Source organism: Apodemus sylvaticus, chromosome 23, assembly GCF_947179515.1.
Source record: "Apodemus sylvaticus chromosome 23, mApoSyl1.1, whole genome shotgun sequence".
NCBI classification, from domain to species: domain Eukaryota; kingdom Metazoa; phylum Chordata; class Mammalia; order Rodentia; family Muridae; genus Apodemus; species Apodemus sylvaticus.
The window spans coordinates 39434889-39461550 of NC_067494.1; the positions used below are offsets into that span (position 1 = coordinate 39434889).

At 50.4% G+C, this 26662-nt stretch overlaps 1 protein-coding gene across 1 annotated transcript in view; it reads left to right on the forward strand.

Annotated features, from left to right (window-relative positions):
• Positions 1–26662, forward strand: part of Arid1b (AT-rich interaction domain 1B) — a 337801-nt gene that overhangs the window by 293693 nt on the left and 17446 nt on the right. The window contains exons 9-14 of the mRNA XM_052169726.1: positions 7484–7629; positions 13615–13724; positions 14371–14529; positions 18750–18959; positions 21442–21646; positions 26464–26602. Coding sequence (XP_052025686.1) covers positions 7484–7629; positions 13615–13724; positions 14371–14529; positions 18750–18959; positions 21442–21646; positions 26464–26602 — 969 coding nt within the window. The remainder of the gene's footprint in view (positions 1–7483; positions 7630–13614; positions 13725–14370; positions 14530–18749; positions 18960–21441; positions 21647–26463; positions 26603–26662) is intronic.

The window sequence follows — 26662 nt, forward strand, 5'->3', positions numbered from 1 at the left end:
AAAGCAACTGTGGGGCGGACAGCATACTCCATCCTGGGCCTGGGGCGGATGCTGGGGCGGACAGCATACTCCATCCTGGGCCTGGGGCGGATGCTGGGGCGGACAGCATACTCCATCCTGGGCCTGGGGCGGATGCTGGGGCGGACAGCATACTCCATCCTGGGCCTGGGGCGGATGCTGGGGCGGACAGCATACTCCATCCTGGGCCTGGCTTTGCCCCTCTTGCACTTTAACATGGTTCCTTCAGGGTCAGTTCATGCATCTAGAGCAGCAAAGCCTTTGTCATCAGCTGCCGAGCCACAGGCTCTGTCCTTTCCCAACTCAGGAGTGCTGTTTAGACCCACAAAGCTGGTTCGCTGAGCCTTGCCAAGCCACATTAAGCAGCTGTGTAAAATGAATTTAAATGGCATGCATCAGAGTAAAATCTCTTCCACTGGGGCAGAAAATCAATGTTAGCTAACCAGTCTGAGAAGATCAACTGTGCTCCAGCCGGCAGCTTCCGGAGCAGAGCGGAGCGCTGCCTACAAGACAGCGCCTCCTCCTTAATTAAAATTGAGAGAAGGAGGGAAGCCAGGGCAACTGTGACTTCTCACACCCGGCAAAGCCCCCGCAGTGCGCTGCCTGTCCACCTGCTGCCTGTGAAGTCACCTTTCATGCTTTCAGTATCCTTTCTGAAAAAGAAAGAAACCCAAGTTCAGTTCCTATTTCAGGTGGCCTCAGCCCCGCTTTGCAGCAGGCTGGCCTCCTGCGCCTGTTTGCAGAGTGCAGACTAGGCTGTGGGGAAGCAGTGCTGACAAGGCTCTGCTCCAGTGGCTGGGAGCCCTGGTCAGCACCGTAGCTGTCCTGTGCTGTAGCTCCGTCTCACTCTCCGTGTTTGTTTGCTCTCCCTACCCCAGTCTGCGGATGTCAGGTGACGCCTGCTTAGGGTGTGTGCTTCTTTTGAGGGGAGGGAGTGAACATTCAACCTTTGGGGCGCCACAGTTTGTTATAATGTTCTCTTCATCATTCCCAAAGAGCCTGGAGCCTGGGAAAGAATTACAAAAGGACAGATTATTGACGAAAGCCAGAAGCGTGTGTCTAATACAACTAAGTAACTAGCAAAGAGGAAGGATTGTGTGTGGCTGTTATGATGAGGACAGTCGCAAGTTAATCATAAAATACAGAAGAAAATAACAGTTTAGCTATTTGAAAAGGAGTCTCATTAATATCATTTCTAGGGTGATTTGTAAGTGTGATTTGTAACTTGCAACATCAAATAAGCTACAGATAAATAGGTTGCTTCTGTCGTTGACCTTTTGGATGAAGACGAGGATCTGTGGTAGAAAGTGGTATGGACCTTCTATGCCAAGCACATGATGGGACCCAAACATTCAAAGCTAATGATTTACAAGGAGTAGCTGTACTCAGAAAGTGCCTCACTGTGTATTGTTTTAAAGCATCAGTGGCTAATGTGCCAGTATTCTCAAGAATGTGTCATCTGAGTAGAGTCTGCCAGAAGCTTCGGAAAGCCGTGGCCCCTGCTCCCTGAAGAGACTTTGAATCCTAGACACCTCCATAGCTTATAGGATGTTTGCAGGGCCCAGTCTGTTGTCTGTAGCCTTGACAGCATGTGCTGTCATGTAAGCGCTTTCCTCAGTGCTACGGTGTGCCCTGCCTTGTTCCTTCATTCTAGGAAAAACCTGCAATTCTAAACAGCCTCCATGCCAAATATAGTAATTGATACACGGAGCTGTGTCCTTAAGAATTACCTAGATGTTTCATTCTTAGAAAGTCTTCCAAGGAAGAATCATGGCTTCAGTTTACAAGAGTGACAAATTCCTGGGTCTTTTGAAGGTTGGAAGGAACTCAGTTCCTCAGTGAGGCCCCCAGCCCCCAGCACCATGTAAACTTTGACAGATTCTTAAGATTGTCACAGACGCTGTCTGAGCTCTTCATCCTGTTCTCATTGCATTGGCCCCAAAAGAAACAGAGCTTCAACTACAAGCCGAGAACCTGGAGCAGGAAGGGTTTGGGACACTGTCTAGTCTCAGCCCTTTATTTTGTGCTAGAAGGTGCAGATATTCCTGGGGTCACCAGAGCTCACTGTCAGTGTCAAGGCCCAGCAGATGCATGGGCTGTCTCTCTTTTCCCATGCAGTGCTATACTAAACTTGGTGAAGGGGTAGACTCTTGCTCTGCACACACCTCAGTCTATAAAAGCTATTCTGCTGTTAGAAAATGAACCTGAACGTATGTCTGAGCAAGGCCATTCTGTCTACCAAGGGTGAGCTCCAGCTTCCTGTGCTAGAAGAGGGTTCTGGGCTGCGCACCGACCTGGAGCCTGGGCCGCATGGGGACGTCGCTGCAGGGCAGGCAGTAGGCCCTCACTGGCGCACAGATGGGTTGGATCCCAGTCTATTTCACCCTGTAGTTGCCCATGCTGGGACCTCTTCTGCCATCACTAAAACTGGGGGAGAAACAGCAGCTGTGGGGTACAGGCCATGTGCTGGACTTTGTCTGCTGTCCCAGGAGGAGTCGCATGGTCTCGAGGAGCGTCAGAAGGAGGAGACTCTCAGACTTAGTTTTTAAAAATAAATGAATGCTAGAATCAGTCAGCTACAAGTCTCACTGTGCTTGAGGAGAAGGCAGTCCTACTGAGAATCCAGAATGTGAACACATCTGCCGACATTCTAATGCTCTGACCAAGAGGAGCTGTGACTGTGGGCTGTGGGTTGGCACCTCTTCCGTCCTTCTTACCTCTCATGTGAAATCACATGGTGGTCACCGTGCCATGGCTAACAACACAAGCGCTTGAAGTGTTGAAGGACTAGGCAGCCAGCAGCCTTCCTCTGTGGAGGAAGAGCTGGACCTGATATAGACAGAGAGATGTGAGTCAGGCTTTGCTGCAGGGACACTTGGGCCTACACTGGTGTGTCCCACACATCCACTCACGGAGCAGCTGCCCTTGTTACGATGCATCACTCCTGTGTAACCCCCGCCCTGTGCTGCCGTTTGCCAGCAAGGTGCTTTGTCAGTGTTTGGCTCCAAGGCTAACCTGATATCATTCTGCTGATGGACATGAAGCTGCCGATGTGGAAACACATTAATGGAGAGAGTGCATTAAAATGTCAGAGACCGTCCCCCACCCCCACCCCCACCCCCCGAAAAAACCCACAGCTCAAGCCCCTGGTTATAGTAAGGTCCCCATGCTGAAGACAGTGAGTGATTTGAATTAACTAAGATTTAGTCCTTTGGATTTTGGACAATTAGGTTTCAACATAATAGCTATGATTTGAAAAGTCGTGTTATGGAAAGACAAAGTGAACAGATTTCAAGGGCTGAAATAGAGTCTTTATTTCTGAAATGAGATAGAAGCCCTTGTGTTATCATCTAAATACTGCGCTTTCCGCTTTGCCCATTTTTTTCAATTTCAAACTTAGAATTTGAATGAATGTTATGTCATTTTAAGGTTACGATTTCAATTAACTCTTTCAGAGTTACGAAATTATTGTGGAAGCTATAAAATATAAATCTTCAGATAAAAATACAATAAAACATAAATTCTAAAAGGACAGAAAGAGTTGTCTTTAAAAGATGAGACCCAGTGAATCAAATCAAATGCACAGCAAACCTTTAATAGACTTCAAGTCCATAATCTAATGGGTGATTGTCACCCCAGGCAGGTGGGGGTTAGGGTGGGGCTATGGTCTTGACAGTTGTCCTAAGTGGTTCTGTGTAGAAAGCAGGTTCGGCTGAGTGTGGGTTCCCAGAACCCTCGCTCCCCCAAAGCACTCATGACAAACGAGGGTGGGAAAGGAGAGAGCGCGGCAGGACTGCCTTCCCCACGGTGGGTGGGCATCAGGCCAGAAGGCCACTAGAGCTGCTGCCTGGGCAGGATTGGGAGGAGCGAGGCTTGATGCCAGCCTGACTTACTCAAGCCAGAGCTCCTCTCCACAGACGCACACCCTTGCTCTGCCTCAGACAGAGGTGTCTGGTATCTCAGACACCAGGGTCCTCCTTGTACTCTCAGTGGACAGAGGACCTGCCCTCATCCACCCTACTCCCACTGTCCCCTTCCACGGAGGGCTCTGTCCCTGCTTGCTGGTGCGGCCCACTTGATTCTGCTGCTGTCCTCGTAGCCCTACCTTGGATTCTGCCCCATGCTCTTCACAAGCTAGACCGTCCGTCGGCATCGTGACCCGCACCCATTGGGGCGCTCAGCAATGTGCCCAACACATCCTGACTCCTCAGAGTTGGCACTGCAGCCAAAGCCTGCACTGTCCACCTGCCAGGCTCTGGGGCAACAGTGGAGACTGGAGGGAAGGTCCGGGAGTGTGCAGAGGGTGTGCTGGGGCTTGGGGCCCTGCCGTTTGGAAGTAGCCTGGTGCCTCCCTCCAGGCCACAGGGGGAGCAGACCTCTGACTGCTGCTCATGGTTCACTTACATAGCTTACTGTAGTAAGGACGGTGGGATGTGGCACCCTGTGAGTCCCCCTTCCTCTGGTTCTTCATATTTAACTTTGATCGGACCATCTGTCCTCGACAAGCCAAGCAAGCTGACAGCCGCAAGGCCTTGAGGCTCGCCTTTGTTTCGGCACCTGCAGGCAAGGGCCTGATTGAGTCTGGGGCTCTGTGCTTCCTGGGCAGGCCTGGTGAGAACATTAGTTGGTAGTGTCTTGCTGTTACTAAATTAAATGACTTTATGGCCTAGCCTTCTTAAGAAACCTTGAAGACTATTCTAAAACTCAGAAATGATAAACTGGGATTGGGAGTGGATCATCCGCATAACATTTGGGAAGCCGAGGCTGGAGGATTACCACAAATTCAAGTGCAGCCTGGACTGTATAATGAGCGCCAGGCTAACCTGGACTTCAGAGGGAAACCTTGTCTTAAAAATAAAAAAGAAAATCAGGAATGACTGTATCAGTGTTGTCTGGAGAGGACGATGCTTGTTTGTGGGCTTGTGGGATGTGCCAGTCAGAATATAGAGGATGGGGACTCAAGACCCAAGTTACTTTTGTAACTTGAGTGACAGGTCCACTAACTAAGGTACTAGAGATCTCAGTAAGTGCCTGCAAGATATATATATATATATATATATATATATATATATATATATATATATATATATATATATATATATATATTCTTAATTATCTCACTGCTAAGCCCTCGCTTTGATTACTCCTCCGTGCTTGTTAATTAGCACCTCATGCCTGCCAAGATCACGCAGCCTGGTCGGAGGCATTCAGAGACCACCAGAGCCCCTTAGCCTCCCTCTCCCTGCTAAGATCCTTCCTGACTCTGCTCCTCATGACCACCTAGAAGCAGGTACTGAGGTAGCACAGGGGCACACAATATGGATATCCTAACCCTGCAGAGGAGCAGGCCTCCTGTGTGTCAATTGAGAATTTTCCTAATGTTGTTATAACCTCAAGATAACATGCTAAGTTAGCATTGTTAAATACAATACAGTTAAGAGGGTGCTTTGTTATATAGCTAGGCATATTCTCCAACTAGATCATAACTTAATATCCCATTTTTCCTAATCTGGAAACGTGGAAATTCTGCCACGTGGCTGGCTACCTCTGCTCAGGTCCCAAATCCAGGACAAATCTTCCTGCCCTTGGCTCTATCCAGACTCGGTTCTCTCCATCAGATGCCCTACCTTCTAATCTACCCTTTCCTCTAGGCCCTAGGTTTTTTTATTGCCAGGTGATGGATCCATACAATACACAAGATAGTCTCTCCACAGAAAGGGGCGTTTGAGCTGGGCATTGGTGGCAGCTGGTCTTTCCTCGTCTTAAAGTAGAGGCCTGCGTGATTGTGTCTTGTTGGAGAGGGTGGACTTTTCGCTCAGTACACAACCCTAGGGTTCTGGAGTCACCTCCAGCAGGGAAGGTACTGACTGCAAGAGCCACTACCAAGAACAAATGCTTAAACTTTGATGCTTTGATTAAAACATAGTTCTTAATTTCTTATATAAGCCAGAAAGTTGAATCCACTAGAAATTGACACACAAAAGAATAATCTTACAGCCGGGCGGTGGTGGCGCACGCCTTTAATCCCAGCACTTGGGAGGCAGAGGCAGGCGGATTTCTGAGTTCGAAGCCAGCCTGGCCTACAGAGTGAGTTCCAGGACAGCCAGGGCTACACAGAGAAACCCTGTCTGAAAAACAAACAAACAAAAGAATAATCTTAATGGTTTGGAACACTGATTTATTTGACTCATTGAAATCTTGTGATGCTATTGACTGCTCTGTGTGAAGAGACACCAGGGTAGTTTAGAGAACAACTAGGCAGTCTGCAGCAGGCAGAAAGAGAGCGAACTCGAGCCTCTCCTCAGCAGCCTCGTAGCCACACTGGGGCAGGCTTTTCAGAGGTGTGGTGTTCACCAATGACAAGCTTAGCCTGCCCTGGAGACTCCCATGAAGCTCTGCACACATCAGCCAGTCCTCCTGTTGCAGTGAGCCCTCTCTGGGCAAACCAGAGCTCCGTGCACTGAGCCCAGCCCCTCTTGCACCTCACTGCCAGCAGCCAAGACTGAAAAGAAAACTGTCTCCTGCTGAACGTGACTCGAGACTGAGTCCCTAAGAGGTGGCGTCTCTGAAGTAAAGATCCTTTAGATCTTCCCTCCCAGAAGTCTGTCGCCTTCCCCACCACTCCTTAAGCCACATGTGTGGATGCTGTGGTTTTTATAGGACCCAATTTAAAAACTTAAATAATAGGTAGGGCTGAGGTGGAAGCGGGGCTTTCTCTCCTATCTGTTTTATCAGGAAGTGTGGGGCAAAGATCTGCTTTAATACGCACTCAGCACTGCTCTGTGGCTTTTTCATTTCTGACTTCTGGTTTTGACATGAGGGTATTAGCGTGCGTAGTCTGATCTTGTTAAACATTAGGGCTGGAGAGCTCAGTGGTTAAAAACACTGTGCCACCCACCCTCCTCAGGCAGCTCACAGCCTCCTGTGACTGACTGCACAGAGGTCCAACCCCTCAAGTCCCCATGGGCACTTACATATTCATATTCTCTCTCTCTCTCTCTCTCTCTCTCTCTCTCTCTCTCTCTCTCACACACACACACACACACACACACACACACACACACACACACAAATAATATAAATCTTAATGCAGCATGAGGCTATAGCTCAGCCTTGGAGTGTTAGACTAGGACGTATGCCAAGGCGTGGGTGGAATGACCCAGATTTGATCCCTGGTGCCAAAGGGGATAAAGGGGAAAAACCGCATTTTTTAAAAATTAGAAATTGATTTATCTTATTTCTGTAATTCCTGCCTTTGTTTCCAGTCCCTTGCTTCTGCTTGTTTATCTCGACACGATTAAGACTGTAACTTGTGCACCCTGTGAACGGCGTATTGACTATTTACCCACTAGTAGAGTTAAGCCTCTCTGAAGAACACCAGCCCTGCCCTGTGCCTCGTGGTGAGCACAGGGCTGTCTGGTCGCCATGGTACTCAGTGTGCTGTGTCTGTGCTCCCTCCCTGCAGGCAAGGCAGTTTTCCTGGCATGACCCAGAGTGGACTCGTGGCCTCCGGCTCTCCCTACAGCCAGCCCATGAACAACAACTCCAGCCTGATGGGCGCCCAGGCCCAGCCCTACAGCATGACGCCCACGACGGTGAACAGCTCCACAGGTAACTGCTCAACTGCTTCTAAGGCCCACCCTGTCTTCTTCAGCCCTCCTCTTAGGCACGTGGTGAATTCGCCCCTAATAGCTTGAAAGAGCAGAGTCCCCAGTCCACGTGGAGTCCCCAGTACACGTGGATAAGGCCACTGTTCTGCTTCAGAAAACGTGTAGTCTGGGACCCGAGGTATCGGTATACCTGATGGAACTACCTTCTCATTGTTTGATGCTGCACCCACATGTTTCTAGTGTCCCTAGAAGCAAACAACACATTCTACATCCTTGGTGTTATTGGAAGAGTGGAAGGGTCCCTGAGCAGGAACTGTCACTCGGCGGTGGCAGCACAGAGACCTGGGATCCGCGCTGAATAGGAAGGGCTTGCAGGGCCGAGCACAGGGAGACCGTCTCCTGTTCAGGGCCACCACCTTCCAGGTGTGTGCAGCTGGCAGCTCCCAAGTGCTGTCTGCAAGCTGGTCTCTGAGGGGTCTGTCCTGGCTGTGGTTGATCCTCTGTCCCCTTCATAACTTTCGTTCTTGCCTTCTTACGACGTCAGGCCTGCTTAGGACATTGCAGGTTCCTATCCAGTGGTGAGCACTGTCCAAGGCCTTGAGCCACTTCTCCAGCCCAGAGCTTTCCAGAGACAAGTGTTCCCTCAGAAGTGAGAACCTGGGGCTCCCCTGACCGGTAGCACCCCTTTTGGTAGGATTCATCCATTATTTCACACAGGCTTGGTGTAAGCTTAGCAAGTCTCCAAAGCTTTGGGACACGTCAGGAACACATAGCGAGCCTAGCTCCCCGCAGACATCATTCTCCATCTGCACAGCTTTGGCCCATGATCCCTGTGTCTGTAGCCTGGAGAGGCCCACCCTGCTCCCAGAGCTCTCCCTCAGCAGCCCAGAGGGGCCAGTGTGGACCTCATTTAACAGTGGTCTTCCTGATCAGTCCTCTGTAAGCTTAGAAAACAGACTAAAGCATAGGTCAAAACAGGGTCTGCAGTACCTAAATATCCTTCCTGGTGTTGAGCAGGTGGTGGTTCTTCAGGGAAATGCAGATCCAGCAGCCTGCCCACCAGGAGCCTCCACCTCCCTGAAATGCCACCCGGGCCTTAGAGGGTCTGGGTTGGGATGGCCTATGCTCTGTCTAGCTTCCTGAGGTAAAATTACTTCTGAAACTGGAATAAATTTTATCTACTGTTAGTTATCAATACTCATTTTTCCTTTCTTCTTTAAACCCCAGAGCCCCCAAAATACTAATAACAAACAGATGGCACACAGCCCTGACTAAGAAGACGTATGTATTATTAAGCAAGAACCAGTTTTATGGGGACTCACAGAAAGGGCTTCATTTTATTATTCAGATAACTCAGCATTCGTTGCTTCATATGGAGGAAATCTGTTCAGTGAAAGGCCATTTATCCTTCCGCTTCCTGTATAACATAGCAGTATATTTTTCATGGCATTGTACATTTCAAAATATTGAATTTTTAATAATTTAAACATTTATCAAATTTTGTTCTCCACATTTATGTGACTTTATTTCCACATTATTAAGTTGGATGCTACACGACAGAAAGTAATTGTTCAGCATATCTGAGGAGGGTTGACCATCTAGTGTTTCTTGTGTCTGTGGACAGGTTTGTGTGAGTCCGTTGTGAGTGTGTTACTCTTGGGGGAACAGGAATGGTAGAATTCCAACAGTGCCGCTCCTGGAGCCCCGTGCTACCCTGCACAGTGAGAGCGGCCTGTGGTGACATTGACCTCCGTGGCGAGACCATGGAGATGATAAAATCCCACAGGGACCAGCAAGGCCTTCCTCCATCAAGGTACCCTACAGAGGAAGGGGGCAGAGGTCAGGCAGGCCAGCAGTGGCGTTCTCTGAGATTCCACTAGCAGTCCCTGTACATCCATCCCTAACATCCCAGCATTCCTCACTGAGCCGAACAGTACCGTTGTACAAGGTGAGCAGCGCAAAAATATTCCTCCTGTGTGGTAGCGACACTCACCAGCCTCAGTGAGCGAGTAGCCAATTAAACAGTCAGCGTGCGTGTAAGGCTGGCGGCTGGTTCTCCTGAGAGCACCAGAGGATGCGGCGTGGGAGGCAGTGGGGACTTGCCCTCTGATGGAGCAGTTGGCTTCCATGGGTGCTGATGGTCTCTGCACGTGGGCTTGACGTTTGTTTTTAACAAGTTGGATTAAAACGCTAGAATCACGTAATACGGCGAGTGCACAATTACTAAGAACAAGTCATAGGTAAACCAGTTCAGCCGTTCGCCAGGCCTGACGCGAGAGGGGGACATCTCTCTATGTTCCCTCTATAGCACTGCTTCCTGAGTGCTTGGCAGCACGCAGGGCATCTCTTTCAAGCGCATGTGTGCCTTCCAAAGGCAGCAAAGCCTATCTCCTGAGCTCTAAGTTCACCTCTAGAAGTCAGCTGCAGAGACCGAGCTTCTCTCCGCACTGCCCTGTAGGATGGAAGGGCACCCCACAGGAAGACTTAGCCAGATGCTCATCCCGACAGTGAACTGCCCCATCACTCTCCTACCGAGACCCCGAGCGCCAGGTCTGGCATTCCTTTACAAAGAAAGGAAGTCAGCTGTACTACCTCAGAACTACCCAACAACTGCCTCCCACGGGGTGTCTGGAGTGCCTGTCACAGCTGCAGATCCTATCTGGGTTCTGAGGGTGTGTCCAGGAGGCTGCGTTACTAATAAATTCCTCAAGTGGTTTTCAGAGGTGTGCAGCCACGGCTAGGGGATATTTTTGCTCAGTGGTCCCTCATCAATCAGTCACCCTCCATCGTCAAGAAATAAAACAGGCAGGTGAGCAAGGGACGAGGAAGGACACAAGGGGACATGACAGAAAGTTCAAAAACATCCATGACGAAGCCTTACCAGAATACATCAGGGCACCACGCTCAGTCTCATCCTGGTGGAGGAGGGGCTTCCCTCCCTCCTGGAGGAGGCCAGGGCCAGGCTCCGGGACCAGCTCATATGGGGACGTGTGCTCCCCCGAAGGCTGTGGAGAGAGGAAGGGTCTTCTCACCACTGCTGTGAGGAGGAATGTTGCGCTGGAGATCTTCATGCCGCTCCCGCGTGTGCTATGCTAACCATGCAGGATGTGTGGTTACATATCTGCTGCACACCAGATCTTCATGCAGCTGATGCTTGAGATGCTAGGCAGGAGCATCACAGTGAGTTGAGGCTAGCCTGGACCACATAGTTTGCTCTAAGATAGCCTAGGCTACAGAGAGAGCCAACTTGTTTCAAAAAATAGTAATGGCCAATTCGTGAACAGTGTAGGCCTTTCTTGTGTTTCAGAAAGACAAAATATCTCGACAATATGGAATATTACCAAGAAAGGAACAGAACATGGTGTGTTTCCCTACCTTCTGGGAATGGTTGCAACTTTGTTCTGAGCCGAGAGGAAGCCTCAGAGGAGTCCTGTTGTTCCCTGTGTCCTTGGGAATGCATCTAATCCAGCAACCTTAGGACCTTGACCCCTGGTGCTTTAAGTCATTTTACCTCTTAAATTCCAGTGGTGGAGCTTAGAGTGTGTTTACGTCTGATATCACTCAGGCAGCCCTTGCTGTCCTGGCCATGCCTGCCTGAACTTCACACCCTAGATCTCCGGGAATTGGAGAACTAGCAGTTCCTTGATACAAAGCATCCTGACCATGGTGTCATCTCTCCTGAAGAAAGAGAAAGAAAATATCATGTCCCTGAGAGACCACTGCCCTGGAGGGATGTACGGGGCAGATATATGGCTCTGTATAATGAGTCTTTTGAAATTTTGGCAAAGTCAAAACTCAACATTTCAAGAAAAGGAAAAGCCACAGTAGGAAAAATGGTGTGATCATATAATAAAAGAGAACCCTGCATTGTACTTGTGTCAGTCCGTTCCCATCTCCCATGACAGGGCAGTGCACATGGATCTGCATGTCTAGGATGCCCAGGTGCGCGTACATGACAGAGAACGAAGAAAGCTGGGGGCCTTTAAATGTCACATATGCTTATATTCATCTGAGTCTGATGGTGGAGTCGCGCGAATCACTGCTGATTATTGTAATACAGTTGGCTTAGCTCTTTCTGTTTACAATTACTTTTGTGTACATTACTGTGTGAAATGCATAAAACATATTACTATTCCTACTGCCAAAATAATACCCAGACATTACTTACAAACACTGGCAAAACAGTCCACTGTGCCCTCTGGAGCAGCAGGATTTGCTAGGAGCCTCGTGATATCACCTTCCCGTTCAACCGTGCTGCCTGCCGTTGCTCTGAGCAGCGGCAGAAGCAAGAGCACGCAGGCCTCCATGCCCGGCCCTTCCTGCCTACACCACTTCCCTTTCCTCCTCTTCCTCCAGGCTCACTAATTCCTGCCTCACTGGGCCTGATAGAAGCGGCCCAGGAGCAGCCCCCACTCGCACGAGGCCGCCTCTGCTGTAATATCGCTCGGCTGCCTTTTTTTTTTTTCCTGAGGTTTCACACATTCACAGAAATAACACATTTTTAGCTGATCCCAATAGATTTTTCTCTGCAGCTGCAGCACTTGAAAAAGCTTTTTGTTCCAGTTCTTAAAGTCTAAGTATTGAAAGTAATTTGGAAAAAAAAAAAGAAAGAAAAACATCTCCATTATGATGTGTGTGTCTCGATGCCGTTAAGGACTGCCTGGGCTGCAGACCGGCTCAGCAGGCCCAGGCAGCGTGCCTGTGGCAACGCAGGCTTTCAGGGCCCAGAACTGAGTGTGCCGCTGTAAACTCCAGGGCACGTGGCACGGTAGGCTTTTTTGGCAGGACCTGTGGTCTCAACCTGCAGTGATGCTAACGATATTAACAAATTAGCACTCCGGGGCTCGCCAGCTAACTCACCAGAGCCCGCTCATTCTCTCTCCCTGCTGTAATTAAAACTAATTATTTTCTAAAACATAGTAATACACGAGTATGTGGGATAATCGGTTTGTCGTGGGCGATCTGCAGGGCCTGTTTGAGGCTGGCTCGTGTTCCCTTTTTCCGAGTACATTGTGCTCCCTGGGTCTCGCCTGGCTGAGTCCACGCTTGCCACGGTAGCATCTGGAGCAGGTCCTGTTTATGACACCTCAGGGTTCTGTCATCTTGACAGTGAGTGAATGCAGGTCTCCGCCTCGTATGTTGCATGTCCTCTAGCTCGGGGATGTGCAGATGGCTCTCTAGTGGGTTCTGTGGAAATTCAGCTCTGTTCCCTCAATAACTATACTGATTGCCCTCTGTGGTCTCTGATTCTATCCTTCAAAAGAAATCAGACCTTCACCCGAGCATGTCTGTTGGTATCTACAATGAGAACGTATGCGTCTATTGTTGTCTGAGACTTTAGCAGGACCTAGATGGAGCTGGCCGCACTGCTCAGCCGAAGGTAGCACGTGTAGGTTGTCCCCCGGAGCTACTGTGCTCTGGAGCTGCGGTGGGTTGGTGACCGCAGACTCTGGGTCAGCTGAAGGGGCAGCAGCCCACTGTAAAGTCATAGGAACCGCCCCCAAGTCCTCTCTGCCACTCTCTTCTACTATAGACTAGACCCTGTGAGGTAGCTAAGATTTTGCAAACAGCCATTCCTTGAACTGAGGAAATAGAGGGCCAAGCCACCTAGAGCCCGGACGAACACAGCTGCGTGCTGGCCCCGTGACCAGTTCATATGACCGCCCATTTCCACTTGTCCCAGCTATCTTAAGCTGTGACGAAGAAAAAAAAATCTGTCAAAAAAACGCCTTGGTGTTTGGGACTCTTGAGCATACGGAGTCTGCCTTTTCCTCCCGTGTAAAGCGTTTCATACATCAGTGTGCTTGAGGAGCCTGTGACTGGTTGGTTGGTTGGTTGGTTGGTTGGTTGGTTGGTTGGTTGGTTTTGCCCCTTGCTTTCCCTCAGGGGAAGCTTGGGTGCTAGTGCTTCACTCTGCAGCTCACATAAGCAGGGGTGTCATGGTACGTCCCAAACATAACCCTGACTTTCTCTCCTTTTCCGTTAGCATCTATGGGTCTTGCAGATATGATGTCTCCCAGTGAGTCCAAACTGTCCGTGCCTCTTAAAGCAGATGGTAAAGAAGAAGGCGTGCCCCAGCCCGAGAGCAAGTCAAAGGTACTTCCTCCCTGCACCACGGTCCTCTTGCATGCCACCGGCCACTTGCACACTGAGCCTGCTTCTGTGACACTGTCCCACGTGCTTCCTCTCTGCACGTCTGCACGCGTGCAGTCCTCCTCCCCTGCTGCATGTCCCCTGTGGTGTGGATATGAAAGTCATTGGTTCTTGTGGCATTAAATCAGCATGGGGGAGGGGCAGAACTCCCCTGGGGGGGGCTGCTCTTGGACAGCATGGGATCTCGGTGCCTGGCGCGGATGCCGTTAGTTTGGAGCTTCCTGTTGTGCCCACCTCAGCACCAGCATCCGTATTGTTTTGCTTCCCTTCCTTATTTCATAAATAAGGAAAATGGCTCTTCATCTTTCTCTGACTTCCTCGCGTAAGGAGCAGCCCATGCCTAGCATCCCTTAAGCTTAAGTAAGCATGGTTGATGGCTTTGTAGCCTTTCCAGTGTCGCCCACAGGGACCTGCCACACTCAGAATGTTGTAGCACTTTGCTATATATGTGTTTGGGGGGACGGGGTACATGTCTTTATGTACGCAGATGGGATATAGAGAGACATTTGCAAACACACATGCGCACACTTAGTCTGTTAAACTGGCTGGACTTCTGTAACTTTGTCTCCTCCTCGCCCCTCTCCCGCAGGACGGCTACAGCTCTCAGGGGGTCTCTCAGCCTCCGACCCCAGGCAACCTGCCCGTCCCCTCCCCAATGTCCCCCAGCTCTGCCAGCATCTCCTCTTTCCACGGAGATGAGAGTGACAGCATCAGCAGCCCAGGCTGGCCCAAGACTCCATCGAGCCCTGTAAGTGGTCCTGGCTGTCTCTTTTTTGTTATTTTGGGGATTTGGGGGGATAGTTAATGTTTTATTGCTTGCTGGCTTGCTTTATAAGACTCTGCATTGTTGATTCATGAAAAAGCTTGCATTCCTAAAAAATAAATAATTACATTAGTAAGGAAACAAGCTTACATGTGCCGAACATCTCTGTGGCATTACCAGCAGCGGCTCTGAGGGAAGGCCTACCTCCACAGGAGGTGTGCTGATGCTTTGGGGCCCAGGCTCCTCCGGGAGTGTGGCTGCATGCCATAGAAGGCGTCTCTAAAACCAGCTGCTGCCATTTACAAGGGAACTAATAGCGGTCATGGGAAAAGCGATGCATTCTGCTCCGGGTTTAACTTTGACATGGGCTGTTATATCTGAAACATATTCCGAAGCTTCGCACCTGAAATAAATGAATAAATGTTGCAGCCGGATCCAGCATACCATAGCGGCAGCCCTGCCTCACTGTAAGCTGCATGTCTGAAATTGACAGAGGTGTGGAGGTGCTAGTGCACGTGAAGTTTCAGACTAAGAGCGTGTGCTTGCGTCAGAGCCCTCGGCAGTCTCGATAGGTGTGCTGTGTGGATAGCGGCAGTGCTGTGCACATGCTGGGAAGGCTCTTGTGATCCCAAGCTGGACTTGACTCCTTCTGTACCACTAAAAATAAGTAGTGTGTTACAGTAACTGTTTTACTATACCAGCATGCAGGGACTCAAAAGATCTTTAAAACTTGTTTAAAAACCTAACATGCAGTTAGTTAGTGGACGAGAACCTTACCTGAGGCCGCTGATCTCCGTGAGCCCGTGGGTTAAAGAGCCCCGCTCAGGACAGTTGGAGGGGAGACGCCCTGGCTGTGCAGGTCCTGCCAGTCTAGTCAAAGCACAAGGAGGCTGCTGCGATCACCCGCTCATCCGGTCAAGCAGACGGAGCCTAGTGTGTGTTAAGGAAGCTCTGCTGTAGCCACCATTTTCCCTTCCAGAGCAAGGGGTGGGCGCCCCCTCCCTCAGATGGGCTCCTGTTCTGAGATACCCAGGCTGAGAAGCGAGCCTGGGAAAGGGAGGGCGCAGGCCTTGGCTTTATGTGCTGCTGTGCTGTTTGCTGAGTCCCAGAAGGCAGGCAGTACTGTGCATTGTTTGTCCTTCCTCTCTCCCTCCCTTTCGTCCTCTTTATAACAGGAAAAAGCATATGCATTAGCAATTCCAAATGAATGGGAAGAATTTAAATACACTTGCAAAACCATTTGCATATCAGCTCAGTGATAGAAAAGGATAATCTTTGAAACCTAAGATAATAATTAGGAATAGTCACTGAACTCGAAGCGCTGGTGAAGGGATCACAGGTGACTGAGGTCTGCTGGGTTCTAACTTCCCTCTCAGTCTGCCTTGTCCAGTGAAGCTTGTGCAATATTCTGATCAAAATCCTGCTTTTTAGCCGGATGCAGTGCCACAAGCCAGCAATCCCAGAGGCGAAGGCAGGAAGGCTCCAGCCTGGGCTACATTCATTCTGTGCTTGAATTTACTCTCAATAGTGTCCCCAGTAAGGCTTTCCTGACAGCAGGCATGAACCGGGCAAAGCTTCTGTGGTTGCTTTGACAGTGGGCTGTGGACCAACACTGCTTTGTTAGGAAACACTGTAAAATATAAATAAACATTTGTCCATACACACATACATAGAAGGAAGCATATGGTAAAGACTGCAGAAATGTAAATCTGCCTCAGAGACTGGAGGAAATGTGCGCGCTAGCTTAATTAAACAGTATGTAAGGAAAACATTTGTGGCACCAGAAGAATATCTTGTTGTAAGCGTTCAAAGACACCAGTTCCTTTTTCCCCTCCCCAATGGTTTCAGAACCTGGGCTACAGTGTTCACAGCACAGAAGCGGTTCCAGGTGGCTCTTGGACACCTGCAGAAGTTACTGGGTCCTCCACTGTCCTCAGGTGGGGACTGCAGCGAGATCTCAGAGTGGTCACAGCACTGGCTGCTCTTGGCGAAGGACCTAGGTTTATTCCCCCAACACCCATGGTGGCTCACAACCATTGTCACTCCAGTTCCAGAGGATCCAGCGCCCTCTTCTGGCCAGAATGGCACTGTACACATGTGATACACATACACATGAAATAACAATAGATCTAAAGAAAGCAGCTTCCTCAGAGGGTCCCAACTGCTAGCGACTGGGAGAGGGGGCGAGATGCATTTCCTGGCACGCTCTCTGCCGGGCTCCGCCTCTCTGTCCTTCTTTCTTTAGGACAGTGGGTGACTCACCAGCAAGCCTTGAGGGACAGAGGGACACCCACTGTTGCTCTCTGAGCTGCAGTCTCCCTGTGGTCACCGTGTTCACGTCACACCTTGGTCTTTTGTCCCATACAGAGATATTTGAGTTCATTGTTAATCCTTACCTGAGCACGGTTAGACTTTTCGCACATTTTTTTACTACGTTCAGGCATTTACAGAACATGTGTAAGACCGTTAGTGTGAAGGACACGGTGCTGAGTGAGCAGGGCAGAATGCAGGAGCCGAGCACGCAGGTGGGAGAGTGGTCAGCAGCCGCCCTCTGGAGACCCAAGCTCTGCACTCTAAACAGAACACTGCAGAGGGGCAGCGGCCGCTGCTGGGGTGGAACTGAGCTCGGGTGCCGACTGGCCAGCAGGCCTCCTGAGAGATTGCTATCACACGGTCATCTACATACGTGTGCTGTGGGAAATGCTTGGGGAAGATGCGAAGATTGACAAGAGCTGGTACCTTTGAGCAGGAGAGGAGGCTTAGGTGCTGTATCTGCCAAGGACCCAGTTTCCTTGCCCGGCAGCCACAGCCCATGTCCCACGTCGTGTGGCTCACAACCGCCTGTACCTGCAGTTCCAGGGCACCCTGTGTGCGCACACACACACAAACACCTTAAGTATAGTAAATTCTTATCTAAAGTAATTTTAAATGACTTGAAATTTAAGTTGAACTCTGAAGTTAACGCTTAAAGACCACCTATTTACCGTTCTAACTGGGTCATCTGCCCTGCCCTGCCCTGCAGAATGCAGGAATGGATTTAGACCTTGCTATATAGTATCAGAGGGCTCTGTCACCCACCCTTTTCCTGCTTTATTTTCTTCTGGTTTGAGGCAGGACTCAATAAACTGTCCAGTCTAAACCTTAAACTTGCGATCCTCCTTCCTCAGCCTTCCCAAGTAGCTGATAGAACAGACTTGCACCATGGGCCCAGGTCCCCCACGTTTATATGTTTTATGTAAACATATTCTGTGACTCAGTAATCTGAGGAATGAACACTCCAGGCATCATGGCTTTGAAGAGTGGCCGTAGAGGAGAAGGTGCCACTTGACCAGCCTGGAGTGTGGCTTCCAGAGTGGTAGGCAGCCACTGGGTACTTGTCTCAGTCATACTGAGAAGCTCATAAACTCTGTGTAGGGAGATCTGGCTGCCTCATGACACAGCTTTAGCCACCCAGTTGCTTACGAACTCCACCAGCTTAGAGGCACACCTGTCTCCTGGCTGTCCTTTCTGTCCCCCACCCCACCCTGCACATTCTACAGCAAGCATCCCTTATCTGTTCTACCATGTGACTTGATTTTCACAAGGACATGTATTAATCATTTTTATTATTTGGAGATAAAAAGTACAACTATTTCTTGGCGATGGGGACCTGTGACATCAGTCATGAGAAGTTCGACCACACAGGCATTCGTTCTCTGGGATACCAGCCTTTTGTTTTCCAAAGCACATGAGGCTTCACTGGAACCTTGTCTTTCGGGATTCAACACTTCCAGCAACATGCTTAGTTTAGTTTAGTTGTTCCAGGTGTTAGAATGGAGAGTCGGGTCCTTTTTTTTAAAGTCGCTGTACGTCACTTAAGAAAATGTATAGTAGCTGGGCTGTGGTGGCACACACCTGTAATCCCAGCACTCTGGGAGGCCGAGGCAGGCAGATTTCTGAGTTTGAGGCCAGCCTGGTCTTCAGAGTAAGTTCCAGGACAGCCAGGGCTACACAGAGAAACCCTGTCTCGAGAAAACCAAATCCAAAAAAAAAAAAGAAAAGAAAAGAAAAAAGAAAATTTCTAGTCTGTGCCTGAACTCATGGCCGTTACTGTTGGCCGCTGAATGTCACTTCTTGTGTTTGTCACTCATGTTTCTTCTCTTGCCTCCCCCCTCCACCCGATCCCTGCCCCCCCCACGCCCACCACCACACATTCCTGACACTAGAAGTCCAGCTCATCCTCCACCACCGGGGAGAAGATCACGAAAGTCTACGAGCTGGGAAGCGAGCCGGAGAGGAAGCTGTGGGTTGACCGTTACCTGACCTTCATGGAGGAGAGGGGCTCCCCGGTGTCCAGTCTGCCAGCCGTGGGCAAGAAGCCCCTGGACCTGTTCCGACTCTATGTCTGCGTCAAGGAGATTGGAGGCCTTGCGCAGGTGAGCTGAGCGGGATGGGGCGCTGGAGGCAGGCCTTCGAGTGTGCTGCTCCACTCAGGGTGTTGTGTTTGGTTCTGACTCTCCTCACAGAGAAACAGCTAAGCCTGTAGGACGGTCCCCGTCCTGGGACTCTGTAGTGGTCAGAGGGAGCTATGGTTCCTGACTCTGCTACCAGCCCCTGTGGCCTCGATCCCCTCCTCCACACTAGACCAGTAGACCTTTTTTGCAGGCAGCTCTAGAATTCTCTGGAATCTGCTGCACATTCATGGTAAATACTCCAGAAGTGTTTTAAAAATGGCTAAATTTGTCATCATAGATCAGATAAAAATCAAGTTCACTATTTTTCTATATCCAGGGCAACTTATACATTCAAACCACATATAGTGGGGCTTGCCTGTAATTCCATAGTTGGGAAATAGAGACAGAAGGATCAAGAGCTCAGAGCTCTATCTGCTCTGCTGCTGCTGCTCTCTGAGACCCTGCCTCAAAAGAAAACAGAAAGAGAAATTCAGTGCTAAGGGTAAAGCTGTACCTCCTGCTCCTGTACAGCTACAGTAACCCCAGGCTGGGCCCTGGTGAGCCGGCCGCACACCCAAGTGTAGACTCAAGGTGATGCTCACTTCTGTCAGTGCAAACCCCAACACTGCTTGTCGGCTTGTCTGTGAGAATGTCCCCGGAGTCCTTGGGTCCCCGACACTCCACTTTGCGCACCCCGTTCTTTTTGCCGCGGGGTCTGGCTGAAGTGTGCGTGCACCTCACCTCACCATGGCCTTATATGGGTGTCCTCACAAGGCACAGATCCCTGACCCGGAGAGCTGACAAGAAACTTGGGTATAACTAAGTAAATGACAATAATGTCACCACCCAGGCATGTGTGTGGCAGGTAAGCCACAGAACAAGGCCTGTCTGATGGCTCCTGCTGTGACTGGGGATCCCCTGTGAACTTTCTGAAGACTGACCATCCGGATCCCCACCCTAGATCAATCCTGTGGAGCTGGCTATGTCCCCAGAAGACTAATAGGCAGATGGAATGAGACAAAACACCCCACTAGAGTAACCTGTCACCCTGAGTGTCTCTGGGATTCTGGGGAGCGGAGCAGACCTTTGCTAGTGTCCTTCCTTTAGATGCCTGCCCCCCACAGGACTGAGGCCTATAACTAGATCCACTAGAACTAGGGTCTAGCTCTGCGGAATCCCACATCACATATACTGGGTAGACCACCTCTCCCTCCTCCCCACACACACCCCGGCTCCCCATGCCTCTGCCCCTCCCACTCTGCTTAGCTCTCCTAGGCTGGACTCTAAATCTCCAAGACTAAAGTACTAGAATCCAGTCATCGAGTGGCATGTGTGGCTCCCTGAGTCACGCCAGTGCATGTGAGCACATCATACCTGCACACGAGCAACTCTGCAGCTTAGCCAGGCACACCCCGGGGGACCCCACCAAAGCTGCCCTCCACCAGCAGGCTGCTGGACAGCTCATATCCTAGCCCTCTGATTGGCCACCTCTGAAGCAGCCCTGGCCAGCTGTTGGCATCCCCTCCCGGTAAGTGCTGAAAGAGGTGCTCCCAGAGCAGTGGAGCGGTATGCTCATTGTGACTATTTGGTACTAAGTAAATGGGTGTGCAGAGCCTTGTGCCAAAGTTTGGATCTGAAAATTAATTCATGACCATTGCAAGGTACTCAACATAGTATTATCCATCCAGACACAGGCTTCCGTCTTCCCGGGGTTATTTGTGTGTTCATGTTTCATTTGTGACTTTAAGTTCTCATCGCCCATTCCAGGTAGGAATGAGAAAGTTGAAGCAGTGTCCCACATCTGTGTATCTCTGCCCCTACACACACACACACACACACACACATACACATACACACGCCTACCTTCTCTTGGAGTGCTGATGTAAACCCTGTAGGACACACACAAACCTGTGTTCCAGCCACTCAGCTGCTGGCCCACACTCCAGTCAGGGAAAAGTAGGCGCTTCCATGCTCATCCCCCAAGGAGCCTCAGAGAAGCTTCATGGGAGACTGTAGCTGGGGTCACAGGGTCACACTCTGCCTGTGGAAGGAAACATTACTTTTCATATAAGAAAGGTGCCATTATTATAGTTAAAGTACCCTTTTCTCTTAGAGAAGAGGGGTGTGTGGGTGTGTGTGTGTGTGTGTGTGTGTGTGTGTGTGTGTGTGTGTGTGTGTTGGGTTCTCCTTTCATCCTGGGGCTCAGAAATTTGGAAGCTCTTACTTAAGCCTGTAGGAGACGGAGCAGGCAGAGACCCCTGCGAGTGGCTTTTAAATGTGCCATCTGCGGGTTCCTTAATGGTTTTATGGCTGTAAACGCTGTCTGCTGCTGAGTGGGAGCGGTGAGCATTAGTTAAAGGAGGCAAATGAAAAAAGTAAACCAGGACAGTAAGTGCGTGTTTGTCTCCCGGCTTTAAACAGCCACTGTGCTGCAAACCAACCATTCTGCCCATTTTTTTGCTAGGTTAATAAAAACAAGAAGTGGCGTGAGCTGGCGACCAACCTGAGTGTCGGCACTTCCAGCAGCGCGGCCAGCTCCCTGAAAAAGCAGTATATTCAGTACCTGTTCGCCTTTGAGTGCAAAATCGAGCGTGGGGAGGAGCCCCCACCGGAGGTCTTCAGCACCGGGGATGCAAAGAAACAGCCCAAGCTCCAGCCGCCATCTCCTGGTAAGTGACAGGGCTACAGCTGGGCAGAGCACGGTGGCCCTGGGACAGGCTGAGCCCTGCTGCGGGTACTGCCCTTGCCTGCCCACACCTCCTCAGGGTAGACCTTAGAGTCCTGAGCCTATGCCTTTGTCTGTCATACAAGGACTCAAAAGTATCCATCTTTCTGGGTACAGTAAACACCTTCGTGAACCCATTCTGGTGTTTTACAGTCTGGGTGGCGCCACCTTCAGACCCAGTGACTGGCCTGCACCACCTCTTCTGTCTGGGCTGCCACTCCAGTTTGTACTTGGAAAAATAAAATAAAATCTGAACCCAGGTTCTGCGGTTTCCTGTTCAGCGAGATCTCAGCTGAAGGGAGTCCCTGCCAGGGCCGTGTGGGGTGCCGTGTGGGGTGCCGTGTGGGGTGCCGTGTGGGGACCCGGTGGATAGGCAGCTCCTTCCTGCCCCTCCTCCCACACGGCGGATAAGGTCACTCTTTGCAGCTCTCTTCTGGCCTCCACCCCCCCCATTAGACTTTCAAGTGTGAAATTACATGCTGTGAGCCGGGAAATCCGGCCCTGCTTGGTTCTGCGTGGTGGCCTCACTCAGGTAAGCCCACACCTGCATTGGTGGCACCCTGCCGTTGCTATGTAAGGGAGGCCTGTATGCACTGATGAGTCAGTCCCCTGTCCTGTTCGGAGGCTAACTGCCATCCCCTGTGTGCTTGGGCGTCTCCTGTACACTCACCATTCGGTATGGCTCCCATCGCCCTGGGTGCGGTGCAGCTTAGATGTCCCCAAGAGAGAGAAGGCAGATAAACTCTGAAGAACCCAAAGCTACCCAGTGACGCTGCAGGAGCCTGCTTGGGAATATTTGGTCATAGGTTGTTCACAACTCACCCGGTGCCTTAGCCTAGAAGGAAATGCCTTTGAAACAGGCCGGCTGTTTACATCAGAAGCCAGAGAAAGAGTTCGGTTCCCTGCTGACTGCCAGCATCTGAGCGCCGCTGTGCACTGCCCTGCCCAGCCTTAGCCGGAGGTCCAGTTCTAAGAAGGAAACCACCCTTGGCAGCCTCACCCTTAATGATCCCAAACTTTGAGCACTCAGGGCACACCCAGGCACGGGACAGGCTAATTTTAACAACCACACATTACATTCAGTTCACACACTGAAAGAATTGGTCTGTGAACAGCCCCGAACTGTTCTTCCAAAATATCACCCCAGTGGGGTGCAGGGTCCAAAGCAGTGATGTCTGCAAAGATCTAAAGACGCGTTTATTTGTCAGGAAAGAACCTGTGTCCCTGAATGGCTTGCGCTTGTGTGTGGAGAATAGCTCTCCCAGCAAGCCTCGGGCTCAGAACAGGAAGCCCTGCTGGGGTGCAGATCCTGCAGAAAGTGGAGGCCTGCTCTCTGAACACCCAGCGCTTGCTTTCCTTACCCCAGCTTAGAACAGCACCTTTATGGGGCGTTATCGCTTTAACTGCACAAAGGAGCTTGGCTGGGGCCTCCGCTCTGGGCCCTGCTGTGCTGTGCAGTGGGGAGAGTAGGGCCAAAGCTCCTGCTGTGCCTGTGAAGTGGGTGTCCGTTCCAGAGCCATGCAGTGTGCTCTGGACCACACAGCCCATCCAGGGCAGAAAGCAGCAGTGTCCTGTAGCCCACAGCCAGGCTAATCAGTAGCCCAGTGTTCCTCAGACGCCTCCCTGGCCCCAAGCCCTCCCTTGAGATGATTGAAGAGAGTTATCTTGTGCATGATGTTTTCTTGGTCTCTTTTAACATCCAACTTGTAAAGCTAACTTTCAGTTAAACCTTTCTTACCAAACCAAAAGATCTCCAATGAATATTCTAGATTGTTCTCCCAGCCTTCACTGAATCGCGTCGTCTCATATCATGTGTCTTTGTTCTGAGAGGGTTCCACTTCTTTTTGGCTCTGCAGCCAGTCTGTATTTGCTGTGGCTTTGTGAGTCTAAAGTGGAGTCCACTCAAGCCTTGGATGCTTCTCCTGCCCCTCTCTACAGGCAGGCACTCTGCAGACAGATGCGCCCATGAACTCCTCAGGGCCTTAGCAGAGTCTGCATCCCTAAGGTTCCATGGGATCTGGGTGGAGCCTGAGCTTCTGCAAGTTAGTGGAGAAGTTTAGTCAGCAGCAGTTGTCCCCAGCACATGCGGGGGAGCAGTGCTGAGGAGGGGCAGGCACAGGCAGGGGGACTCCATGGATCGAGGAAGTTTGTAACCCTAAACCCACCCATCTCTGCTGGCAGGTGGCTGACTGCATCTTTATTATTAGCTGACAAGTGATGTCACAAAACCTGTCGTGCTTCCAACTAGGGAATCCTCAGAGGAAGAAAAATGAGAATGGCTTCGGTGTAGGCAAAGCTGCCCTCCGGTTGACCTGCAGTCACCAGACCGGGGTCACATGGGCTGTCCCCCTGGTGCCCACACCCCTCCCTCCAGCTCTAGGGCACCAGGTTCATGCTGTGTACATTACCCTCCCAGCCAGGAGCCCTGACTGTTCTTGTCTGAAGTATGTGAATGTACTTAACCTCCGGTAACCTTTCCATTGTTTACTTTAGAGTATACATTCATAGCTTCTGGCAAACAGTAGGGATATCCCCGAGAGCCAGCCAGCCTCCTCCGCTAATGGAGTCCAAGAGGGTGTAGTCAGGTTTTTTTTTTTTTTTCCTTCCCTGAAAGGAAAGGAAAAACACTGGCAGGACCGAAGGATTTTTTTTTTATTAGCTATAACTGTGAATACTTTGTAAGTCAGAGTCATTCTAAAATCACAGCAGCCTGCCAGCCACATTTCCAAGGAATGTCAACTGACTGAGAAGCAAGGCCTTTCTCCTCTGCAGTCTGGGGTGATGGGGCAGGTGGATTACCCTGTGCAGGCCCCTTGCTCAGTACTGCGGTTTCCTCCTTCATACACATTTCCAGAGTTTTCAGCGTCTCTTAGCTGTTCCACCTCCAGAGATGGTAGTCTGCTACGTGCCTGAAGCCATCCCTAAGTCTGCCTGAGCTCCGTGGACACAGTGGGTTGCCACTCAGGCCACAGGGACCCCTGTCTGACCGACAGCACCTGTGCATAGCTGAGGCTTTCTAAGGACAAGTTGTCAGGTCCAGATTAAAAACAAAACAAAACAAAAAACCCAGTTCCCCGCACTTCAAAAGGCACCCATGTATCCAAAGATGAGCTCAAGCTAGGCCTATGATGTCTGGCAGTTAGATAAAAGCCAACCTTCTCCAGGAAATTATAAAACAGGTCCCCATCTAATGGAAGGAACCACTTCCCTGACCTCTAGCAGAAGGGCAAATGGCTACCTTTGTTACATGCCAGGTATCGCAAGGACCTGTTGTACATTTCAAAGTCCACACTAGCCTGCTGCTAGCAGGCAGTGGTCCCCGGCTCCTCCTACCTGCGCGCCTTGTCCTTTCTAGACCGGCAGGGTTTCCTCTGCCCTGCCTCCTCTCCCTATGCTCGCTCGTGTCTCTGTCTCTTCCTGTTCTCCTTTCTCACAGATGGCCCTGGCCGCATCCACTCTGCTGGCCGTGGTCAGTCTACTTTCTCTCTCTGCTCTGGACTCCTCCAGATGCCTCTGGCTACACTCTCACATCTACAGTAAACACTGGCACCATGTCACAGTGTTCCTGTGGGTAGCTGCTTTACTGTGCCCCTGGAATCCACCATTCCCGTTTCCGATTCCTTTGTGAAGTAATGGCTTGGGACTTGCTTAATTGACAAGCATTTTCTCTGATGTAAAATAAGAATTGGGGTGAGGCTAGAAGTGTACGCGTGCGCGCGCACACACACACACACACAGGGCTGTGTGGGCTGTGTCAGTTTGTTACTCTTAAGTTCACCTGTTGAAAAGAGCCCAGATGCCTGGGACACAGATTCGTCCAGCATGCTCCTGCCTAATCAATATATGGGACAAACATCTGTCTGCTGAATATCTGCATGCTATCGACCATGATAGATGACAAAGTAGGAGCTCTTGAAATATTTTGGCTTTCCTATAAAGCAGGATTAATTAATCCCACGTGTGCTTTGAAAGGGGCTCGCCTCTGAGCGCGATGACACTGAAGTCATTGTGGTCGAACCTCAGTCCCGGACCTCTGACAGCAGCGTCAGAGAGCTGCGAGGCAGCAGGATATGTGTGTGTGTGTGTGTGTGTGTGTGTGTGTGTGTGTGTGTGTGTGTGTGTAAATGGCAGTGTTCGTAACCATCGGGCACAGACGTCCAGTTGTTGAAGAGATATTAAAATGCTGTAAGGTGCCTTGTTAACCTCCGTAAGCACTTTTCAACTGCAGATGTTCGTACCACTGAAGAACCCATGTTCTGAAGCCCCACATTACAGCCCATCAGCCTGAAATGCCAGAATTTTTATTCTGTTTCTCCCATATTTACATTTAGAGCATATCCAACAACACCAAGTTAATCAGTTGTCTGCCTCAAGCCTTCTTTTTCTTAGACGTGTGACTGTGCTATGGCTCACGGATGAACTATGTTTCTAAATCGTTTATTCAGGTTTATCCCTTCCCTGGTGATGCAGACAGGGCCCAGAGTGCAGCATCTGCCCGTGCGGGTGAGGCCGGGCTTCAGTGCACACGTGTGGCACCGCGCCCCTGAGCTGGCACATGCTCGCAGTCTCCCCACCCCGCCCCCCCCTCAGCTCTCACTCTGAGAGTAAAACCAAAAACAGTGTGTACATGACTGATTTTACTAAATTATTGCTATGATTCCAGTAATGGCTTACTTTTAATCCTTTCGTATACGTGGCTACCAAAAATGAGCTTACTCAATAACTCTAGCTTCTCCCCCTCTTTTCCCTTGACACTGCTAGCTAACTCAGGATCATTACAAGGCCCACAGACTCCACAGTCAACTGGCAGCAATTCGATGGCCGAGGTTCCAGGTGACCTGAAGCCACCAACCCCAGCCTCCACCCCTCACGGACAGATGACCCCTATGCAAAGCGGGCGGTATGTTCTGAGGACTCGAGATGGAAAGTCAAGGTTTGGGTTGGTTTGGGGGCAAACTTA